This window comes from Populus euphratica, unplaced genomic scaffold (genome assembly GCF_000495115.2).
Source record: "Populus euphratica unplaced genomic scaffold, PopEup_1.0 scaffold2169.1, whole genome shotgun sequence".
NCBI classification, from domain to species: Eukaryota; Viridiplantae; Streptophyta; class Magnoliopsida; order Malpighiales; family Salicaceae; genus Populus; species Populus euphratica.
Window position 1 is genome coordinate 13057 of NW_011501951.1, and position 10799 is coordinate 23855.

Here is a 10799-nt window from a genome sequence, read left to right on the forward strand (position 1 = left end):
GTTAAAAATTAACAACCAAGATTTTGTTTAGGTTTAGAAAACTTCCTTATTTTCAAAGGCTTAAATTAATAATTTTATTTCAGGTAAATTGAATAAAGAATTGATTCCTTCTCACGAATCCAATACTTATGCTACTCAAATTAATAAATAATATCTTTCTTTTAAAGCAAACTCGAATAATAACTTCCCACTTAAATAAGGGAAACTAAAAACCATTTTTTTAATAAAAATATGAAATAGAAAAATTAATAAAGGAATAATAACGCACCTAAAAGGAACGCCTTCTAAAGATGTTTAGCGTTGAATATTATTGTTCTTTTAATTTAGACTCTCTCCCCCGAGGCATCTTATAGAAAAACTTCTCCCCAAAATATTACCATGGTGGATCTGTCCTCTTGGAAGGGGTTAGCCTATCATCATTGAAAAGTAAAGCGCAAAATTCAGAAAAACAATTGTATAAATTTAGGTTGAGAAAAAAATTTGAAAAACTAAGAAAATTGAAAAAATCAAGAAATTGAAAAAAAAATAATTAAAAAAATTGAATTGTGAAAAAAACTAATTAAACCGATTAGAATTTAAAAAACCGACCAGTTTGGTTCGGTTTAGTTTCTATTTTATAAGTCTAAAACTAAAAAACCAAACCGAACCGAATCCAAAACAAAAAAAAAGAAAGAAAAAAGCGAGTCAAACCGAAAAAAACTAAGTGAAATTGAAAAACAAATCGAGCCAAAACTAAGTCAAACCAAAAAAACCAAATCAAACCAAAAAACATAGTCAAACTGGTTTGAATTGATTTTTATTCTAAAATAACCAAACCGAACCAAAATCTGTCGATTTGAATTAGTTCCGGTTATTTTAAGAAAACCAATTTTGTTGTTTTTTAATAAAAGTCAAACCAAATAAAAAATAATCACCTCCAGTACAACTTAAAGAACAAAAATTAAAATAAAATTTGAATGGAAAATCATAAAACACAATAAAACTTTATTGACTAAGGATTTAGAAAATAAGAATAAATTTTTTTATTAAAACAAAAGCTAAAAGAGTCCATTCTTTTATTGTTCATGCACTCACAATTCATAGCATATGAAAATAACTTTTCTTCTCTTTATAATTTAAACCTTATAATATCTTTATAAGAACAATATGATATTTTTTATGAGATACATTTGCTATTATAAGATTAAGTTGGGGTTTATAAGCCTTTTAACTTTTTATTTATACAATATAATATCTAAAATATCATCAAAAGTTGAGTTTTCCTAACGGTTAGAGTAAAAGCATATTCAGTTTTTTTTTTCACACAATATGATCACTAAAATTCCTTTTAAATTAAAAAAATCTATAGCTAGAACTTAGAGGTTTTTTTATTTTTTTGTTATGGTTTTTTCATTAATATCATATCAGGTCATGAACATTTAGATATTTGCATTAATTAAATTAAAAAGAAACTAAAAAAAATTGTTAATGCGTACAGCGCACACACTAACATATATATTATATCTCACTACTACCCAAAAAGGTTGACTTCCGTCTATTATAAAAGATAATAATGAGACATATTTACTCGAATGACACATGTAGGCTATATCATAATGATTAGGTGGTGGTTGGATTTTTTTCCTTCCAGTCTAACCAAAATTATAAGCAGTCATCCCTTTTCTTTTTATTTTAATTATAACTTTTATTTTTTTAATTATTTTTTTTGTTTTTGTTTTTATGTTATCTATTAGCATTTTGTCCTATTTGATATTTATATCAAATTTAATCTTTATTCTTTTAATTTTTATTTTAAAAAAATATGTTTTTTAATATCATCCCTAATCATTTGATTTTTTTTACCCTTATTCTTGTAATTATTTTTTCCTTGGTTTTTTTAATTGAAAATCATTCTTTTTTTAATTTTATCTTTCAACATTTAATTTATTTAAAATTGAGTTTTGTTAATTATTTTTTCCAGTAATCTCAGTCTTATGGGTATGAAATTTTAACCCGGATCAATATCAATATTTTTTTTATATATTTTTTTTAATTTTATTTTTTGATTTTATTATTTAATAATAAATTTATTAAAGATTAAACAGTTTATAACGATATCTTGACCCTGTGATTCGAGTCATACATTTACATCATTTTATAATTTTATATTTTTATGTCAAATTTATTTTTTTATTTTTTTAATTATATTTTTATAAGTTTTTCATACCAACTTAAATTGGATCATGAAACTTTTTATTTTTTAATTTCTCTTTGTATTTTGGAATTAAGATCTATAACTTAGTTAAGAAATCTTTTTTTACTCTAAAACATGTTGGCAGCATTTTAACATTATATTTTAGGTTATGAAAGAAATCAACTCGACTCTCGTAATGAAATACAAGTCATCTATCTAGTTATTTTTATATTTTCTAGAAAATTACTTGTTTCTTTCTAATTTTGTAATTAATATAATGATCTCATTCACAAATTGAAGGATAAAAATGGCATCCTTCTCTAAACATGTGGCCACTCTTTTTTCTCCGGTGTGGAGCCTTTGGTCTCGTGTTGTTAATTTGCATAAGGGTACTCTCTATATTCTCTAGAAAATATTGGAAGAAGATCCTTTTGATTATTTTCTTCTTGAAATAGAAACTTGGAATCCTGCGGTCAAAGGTCAACTTCTTTTCCTTTTTCACTTAAATGAGATATATAATTGGGGATTATTTAGATATTTTTATGAAATATTTTAATGTAGCTAAGTTAACTATAATATTTTCAGTTTCCCTTGAATCTCTACTTTTTATGAAAACTAGCCTTGTAATTAATAAAAATATCTAAAAATTCTAAATTAAATATTTAATTAAGTTAATATTATGTTATTTATGATATGAAAATATTATTTTTTATCCCAACCATTCTTTTGGTAATTATCGAGCAAAGAGAAACATAAGCCGTTCCTAGAAAAAGAAAGATGTGAAAATATTAAGTTCTTTATATTACTAAAAACATATAAATAAAAGACATTGATAAATTTCTATTAAGGTAAGAGAATTCATAAGTGACTACATATTGGAAATATATTTAAACTCCAAATCTCACTAGTTAATCTCTCAAGAATAAACACTCAAAATCTAGTAAGTTTTCTCACTTGCATGTGAGAAAAGAAGGAATTGACCAAAATTGATTGACCAAGAGTCATGAGATCATGCAATAATGAACTAGCACAAAAAAATATTGAGTCATCTTAATTATAACTCTCAAAGATATGTAAAAAATCTCATCAAGAAGATGAAAGGCTTAAATCTCATTGGGCTAAATTCCCCTCTAGTATTTTAGGGAGGTGGTTGCTTGTCCATTCTAATAGATACATGAGGTGGTTGTGAAAATAATATTTATACTGCAAGTGCTCAAAATGCAATATTTAAACTTACATGAATCTGAGGAACAAACTCAACTCAGAACCAAGCACTAACTTCACTTCCAAGAGTAACAAGCTCAAAATGCCACTTGCACTTTAACAATGGTTGGTTTTCTGCTAAAACACAATGAATTAAAAAGCTCTTTTACGTGAAGCAATGATGCAGTTAGAGCAAAAGGTAAAAGAATGATCTATTTATTATAGGTGAGGGCACTAGCTAGTCTTCTTAGGGGGAAACTAATAGTCTTCGTGGGAGCAAAATGACAAATTAATATTAAAATAATCATTTGTTATCATAAAATTAGAAACAAGGTTTACACTTGGACAAATAAAATTTTTAAAAAGTAATTAAAGCTATAATTACTAGATTAAGTGTGTGTATATGCATGCAATATCTGATTTAGAAATAAATAAAGATTTTTTATTCCAAAAAGACAATAAAATTTTAGAAAATTTATTTTTCTTTCCAATCTAATCATGCTCTCTCCTGCAATGAAACAAAAACTCTTCCATTAATAGAATAAAGTGTAGGTGATAAGTTTTTTATTTTATAAAAGAGAATAATAAAAGTTATATGAAACTCTTGCTCCCCTAGTTATTCATACTCTCCCCTATAAATAAAACAATATTTCTCCTCTTCCCACATGTGGTATGAAGCATTCTCATGTTGATTTTTCGTGGTTTATCTTCCTTTTTATTTATTTTTTAACCATTTAAAATAATATTTTCTTCACTTTTTATTTAATTCATCATGTCTTCACGTCGGATTCCTCAAACTACATAAAATCAAACAAGTATCTCTACCAATAAATAAATAAATAAATAAACACCATTTCAAACGTGTTTTCAAAATATATTTATAACAAATTTCATTTAAATTTGAATTCAAGACATTTGTAGCATCTACTAATGCAGAAACTTCAGCGTCGAATGACCACGCCATTATGTACAAACCAGAAGGAAAACAGTCAGATAACTTTAAACTTGTCCTTTGATATTGTGAAGATCCTAGTAAAATTTGGTCTTTGGTATGGTACACTGGAACTTGTCTCCCGCAAATGATTCTATCTTTCACAGTCGCATGTGTTAGAAAATATTGCAAAATTGGAAGAATAAAAAAACTGCGCAGGAAAACATGGTACAAATAGATGTTTCAAGAAAAATCTGTATGGATGTAATCTGGCATCCTAAAGCTGCAACTGATTTTTTTAAGAAAGCTCATACGCAACTCCACAATGAGTGATCAGGAACCCAAAAAAAAACACAAGGATCCTCAGAGCTCTTTTAAATGGACTTTATTTTTGGCTTCTGTATACTCTCTTCCTGGTAAAGTAACCTCCTCTTGTTTGAACCATATCCTTGATACTGGTATATGATGCTGTATAGACACTGCCTCAGGCACATTACTTCGAAGGTCTCAATAAACCTCAAGTCAGTGGCCCTCCACTTCACCCCAGCAAAACGCTGGTATTCCTCGAAAACAGAAGACAGGCACCAAGTTTGCAGTTTTCTGAAGCAACCCACAAGACAACCTGTCCGATGCTGCATCAAAGGGAATAGATGGTGAGAATCTCTAAGAATAACAACCGCAAGTGAAGGTAAACAACTAAGACGAGCATTTCAAGGACGGTCTTAAAGGCTATAAGACATCTAGGCTACATGATCTGACCTGAACCCATCATTAGCGTGTTTTTTCACAGCATATTGAGTTCTTATTCTGGAAAGAATAAGGATTTTATTGAATAATGAAAAGGAGAATAAATGGCACTAGTGTTGTTGAAAATTGGAAAAAGGTAAACGGACATGATAAATATATGAAACAGCACATCTGAACTTCATAACGGCTCTTCATTTCACCTAATTAAATGTTCATTCTGGGATTTTTTTATTTTTTTTCAAAAGAGAAGATTACGCCTTCTTCTGGGAGAATTAACTTAATTTTCAGAGCCATTGGAGCAAGAAATGTTGCAAGTATGTATGCCAATGGAAAGCAGCTTCACATGGGGACAGAAATGTTGCAAGTATGTAAGCAACACAAGTCAAACTAGCATGAAGGTGAAATGGGGCATGCCAATGGAAAGCAGCTTCACATGGGGAAAGGAAGGAGGGAGGCAGACATGTATGAGATGAAGAAAAAAGAAATCAAATCAACTGAATATCAAACGGAAATTCATATGACGATGAAAACCTTCAACACCCAAAAAATAACAAAAAGAAAAAACAAGGTGTGATTGATTGAAATTGTTCTCTAATATATTTAACTCCATTTGATTGAATAATAATAATAATAATAATAATAAGAGTAATAAAAGCAGCAGAAGAACGCATATCACGAGACTAGTGGCGGCCAAGGAAGGGAACAAAGATTTGGATAAGATAGGGGGCGGGTGGTGCGGCTACATTTACATGGTTAAACAATCTCAATTAAAAAAAATAAATAAAGTTAAGATGGAATTGGACTAACCTTTCCACGTTTGCAATGAATCAGAACTGGATGATTCCTCACGTCTGGAAACAGCAGAGCAGATATGAGGCAATCAGATGTATACAATTGTATAGTTGAAGATTGAAATAAATAAATTTGAAGTAATTACCAATTACCACTTTAAGAGCCGCCGTTATAGTATGGTTGGGAATCGACGTAGAAGACGACTCCTGCAAGTTAGTATCTCAGTATCACCATGATAGTTTATAAAGTTTCTTCTTGGAAACAAATACCATCATCATAAACTCACCGTTTTGCCTTCAATTCCAAACTGGAAGAGCTTAATATCATGAGCATCAACAAAGTCCATATTCTCTTGTGGATAAGCCTCTGGACACAAGTATCTGCCCAAAATCCCATATCAATTATAAATTAATTATTTTCTATGATATTAAAAAAAGAAAAGAAAAAACACAAAATGGAAGGCACAATACATGATTGATCGAAGATTTAGGGTTTCAAGGAAACCGAAATTGGAGGGTTGAGGGAGGCCAGATCTGAAAATGCCGTCTTCTACCATGGAGAAATTGGTTGGCGGTTCCAAAACGTCGTCGTTCTCGTCAACATCCACTATCATCATGCACATTCCTTCCTCTTTTCGTTTACAGGAGAAAAAAACAAACACAAAATCAAATCAGAGGAAAAGAAAGGAAAGACTTGGGTGTCTTGTTTTATTTTATGCTCAATCTAAAACAAGAACGCAGGGCTTTCTTCAAACAACGGGCTTCTTTTTCTCTCTCCTCTCTCTCTCTCTCTAGAGACAGATTGAGATAGGAGTTGCTGCTGCTGCGAGGCGGCGCGAGAGAGGGGGGGGTTTATGGATATTGCTGATAACATTGTACCATATATAAATAAAAAAACAAAAAAGGGGAAAGAGGGAGGAGCCACTGCTAGGCGGCTTTTACCTGGACTTTGAATTAAATTCATAGAGATCCCCTAGCCATCCCTTTCCGTCGACGATTATAATTTATACCCTTTGAAATAGTCTCTCTTTATTATATATTTATTGGGTTATTTAGCCTGCCTTGGTGTCCCTCCTCCTCTTCTCGATAGTGATACGCTTTCATTACATTACTGTTTTTAATTTCCTCCTCTTCTCACACTCCGTTGCTCCATCTAGTTTCATTTAAAAACAAATCCTATATTTCAATAAATGCTAAAATATGGGTGGTTTGAATTTAAAAGACTGATTTTCCACACAAATAGTACCACTGCTGCATGTTTGTCTGGGATTTTCTTACAAGATTTTGTTTGTATTACATTAATTAAATAATGATGTGGCATGAAATAGAAGCAGGGACTGGTACAGTTCAAAGAGGTATGGATGTCTTCAACTATTTCTTAACCAATCTTCTTGTATTTTAATGAAGGTATTTAAGATAATTAATAAAGATGAGTAACAGTCATATTAAAAGTTGAAGATCAAAATCGATATATTGTAGCTTTTAAAAATTAGCTGTAAAACCATGTGCGGAAGGGGTTGTGATGTTGATTTTTAATTGCTGCCAAACAACACTTCAGGATTTTGCTTTTGGATGAAACTTAATTGCTGCCAAACACTTCAGGATTTTGCTTTTGGATGAAAAGCCACGTAAGCTTAGAAAAAGCCAAAAGCTATGATTGTCGGAGGAACAGGTAGTGGAAAAATGTAGGAACAGGCAGTGAAAAAGCCAAAAGCTATGATTCCCCGAACAGGCACTTAATTTAATTCTATCGATCTAAAACAATTAAGAATTGAGGGATTAAATTTGAAGAGAAAAGACAGGGACTGGAGTGAACAGGTAGTGGAAAAATGGCTGGTGCATGTAATATATGTGTTTGCGCTCTCCTGGATTTTGCGCTCTGCTGGATCATGTGACTTCCTCCGGTTGCGGAACACTAGCTTCCGTGGTTGCATTGAAAGAGTTATGGCAAGCTCTTGTCGATGGTGCGACATGTGTCGATGACCGTGTGATGGTAAGGCCTTAACAATCTTTATTATCTTCCCCTCATTTTTTTCTTTCTCCTCTCTTCAAGATTTGTGTTGATATGTTAAAAAAAAATATTTTTTTTATTTTGTTTTTATTTTAAATTGAATACTTATTATTTTTATTGTTATTTTTTGCTTTGAATTCTTTTTAAAATTTGATTTTTTTCTTAATTTTATCATTTAATATTGATTTAAAAAGAAATTAAACTTAATGAATTTTTTGAATTTGAAAAGAAATTAAACTTAATGAATTTTTTGATTGGGTAATCTTGGTTTCATGACCCGACTAACAAGTAACCTAGGATAACATTAGTATTTTCTTCGATCCTTTTTATGTTGATTTTTCTTTTTAATTTTATCTTTTGATATTGAGTTTGTTGAAAATTGAGCTTCATAATTTTCTTTGTTTTTTTTTTATATAAAATTATCTTAGTCTCATAACTTAAGTGACGGGCTTGATAAGCTAGCCCTGATTGACTTGAGTCTTTTTTTAGGATTTTTTTAAAGTTTATTTTTTTCATTTTTGTCCATCAAGATTGAGTTAATTTGAAAATTAAGCTTCATAATTTTTCATGTTTTACCTTCAATTATATTATCCTATTAGAATTATCTGGCTTGAATGGTTTGGTGGACTTAACTAGTGTTTTATTTTTTTTATTTTTGTTAATTGATTTTTTTTATTCCATCATTCTATATTTTAATTATTGGGAATTGGGTTTCAAAGTTTTTTTATTTTATTTTCTATAGGGTTATCCTAACTTCACAATACGAGTTACAAGTTTGATATATTAACTCAAGTTAACTTGTGTCATGTATTTTTGGTCATTTTTTATTTTTTTTAGGTTTGTTATTCATTGTTGAGTTATATAAGAATTGAGATTTGTTATTTTTTTGTAAGCATTTCTTTTTGTGCAAGTTATCATGATTATTTTTTTTAATTCGATCCATTTACTATCATTAATTTTTTTTATCATACCTAATTAGATTTATAATCCGAGTCACTGATTTTTATTCTTTAAAACACACTAGTAATGATTAACATCTTTTTTTTTCTTTAAGTTAAGGAAGAAAATTTAGTTTGACTTGTTGTAGCACTAGCCACTAATCTAATTATACAGTATCCTAAAAACACTTAGTGTCCCTCCCACTATTTACCTAGACATAGATTACTATGGATTGAAGCAGTGCAGGTTATGAATTTTATTGTTTCTTATATGGTTATCAAGTTACAACCAAATTAAATTGCATTGGAAGATTAAAAGAAGACTATTTTTACATGTTCATTTGGTACTTTTGCATATTGAAAAATGCCTTTTGGACTATGTAATGCATAGGCCATATTTTAAAAATGTATGCTCAATATATTTAGTGATATGGTTGAACATTTTCTTGAGATTTTTATGGATGATTTTTCTATTTTTGGCAATTCATTTGATGATTGTTTGAATACCATAGAAAAGGTTTTGAGTAGGTGTGAAGATAAGAATCTTGTACTAAATTGAAAAAGATATCACTTTATGGTAACAAACGACATTATACTTGATCACATTGTTTTATCAAAAGGAATTGAGGTTGAAAAATCTAAAATTGAGTTAATTGCTTACTTGCTAACACCAAAATCTATTAAAGATGTTAGATCATTCTTAGGACATACTGGTTTTTATAGAAGGTTTATCAAAGATTTTAGTGTAATCTTCTAACAAAGGATAATACTTTTGAATGGACTGAATATTGTGAAGAAGTCTTTGTTAAACTTAAAAACTTGCTTATTTCTGCTTCTATCATTCAATCTTCAAATTGGTCATTACCTTTTGAAATAATGTGTGATGCCAATGATTATGCCGTAGGTGTTGTTTTGGGATAAAGAAAAGATAAGAAACCTTATGTAATTTACTATGCAAGTAAAATTTTAAATAATACTCAAATGAATTCCACCATTACTGAAAAAGAATTACTTGCAGTACTATTGACATGTGAAAAATCCAAGTCTTATCTTGTTGGCTTACTTGTTGTTGTTTTTAGCGATCATGCAGCATTTAAATATCTTTTTTCTAAAAAAGATTATAAGGCTAGATTAGTGTGGTGGATTTTGTTACTTCAAGAATTTGATATCACAATCAAAGACAAGAAAGACATCGAAAATGTTGTTGCAGATCATTTGTCAAGCTTGATAACAAATTTGAAATCTGATATCACACCAATCGATGACTACTTTCCCGATGAATCTTTACTTTCTATCTTTACATTGCTTTGGTTTGCTAATAGTGTTAGTTTTCTTATTTCAAGACAATTCCTAGCCCATTAGAGTACCCAAGATAAAAGAAAGTTCTTGAACAAAGTGAAGAATTTTTATTAGGATGACTCTTATTTATTCAAGTATTATCCTGATCAAATATTTTAATGATGCATTCTTGATAATAAGTTAAGTAGTGTCATTAAATTTTGTCATTCTGAGGCATGTGGGGGCCATTTCTCATCAAAAGACAATTGTAAAAATCTTACAAAGTGAATTTTACTGGCCCACCATGTTCAAAGACTCGTATATATTTTGTAAGACTTGTAAAAATTATCAAAAGTTAGGACAAGATCATTCAAACCAGCTGATTCATTTTCACTAGGAAAATTATCAAAGTAAGCTTTCAAACGATGTCCATTTTCCTTAAAATCATTGTCATTAATTGAATTCTCAATATCACAGGCCCCATAAAGATTGGTCCATCTTAATCTTAGCTCTTTAGGGAGTGCATAGAGTTGAGAATCATAAAACAAAACTTTTTTGTGAAACCTTTGCACCTGACATAATTAACTTAGCTAGATATTATGAAGAAGAAAAAATATAAATAAAGAATATAAGAATATAAACATGATATAAGTTAACTAAGTATAGTAAAGGAAATGATAAGCATGAACAAGAGATTAATGAAAACAAAACTTAAGCATTACAAAAA

General features: G+C 29.6%; 1 protein-coding gene across 1 annotated transcript; it reads right to left on the minus strand.

The window, feature by feature from the left end:
* Nucleotides 1-4316: 4316 nt before the first annotated feature.
* On the minus strand, nucleotides 4317-6893 carry LOC105118648 (probable tyrosine-protein phosphatase At1g05000). The gene is made up of 6 exons (XM_011016633.1): nucleotides 6788-6893; nucleotides 6317-6476; nucleotides 6133-6226; nucleotides 5992-6052; nucleotides 5862-5905; nucleotides 4317-4939 (listed from the first exon to the last, which is right to left on the minus strand). The coding sequence occupies exons 1-6, from the start codon at nucleotides 6807-6809 to the stop codon at nucleotides 4682-4684; spliced, it is 639 nt and encodes a 212-aa protein (XP_011014935.1). The 5' UTR covers nucleotides 6810-6893; the 3' UTR covers nucleotides 4317-4681.
* Nucleotides 6894-10799: the final 3906 nt, after the last annotated feature.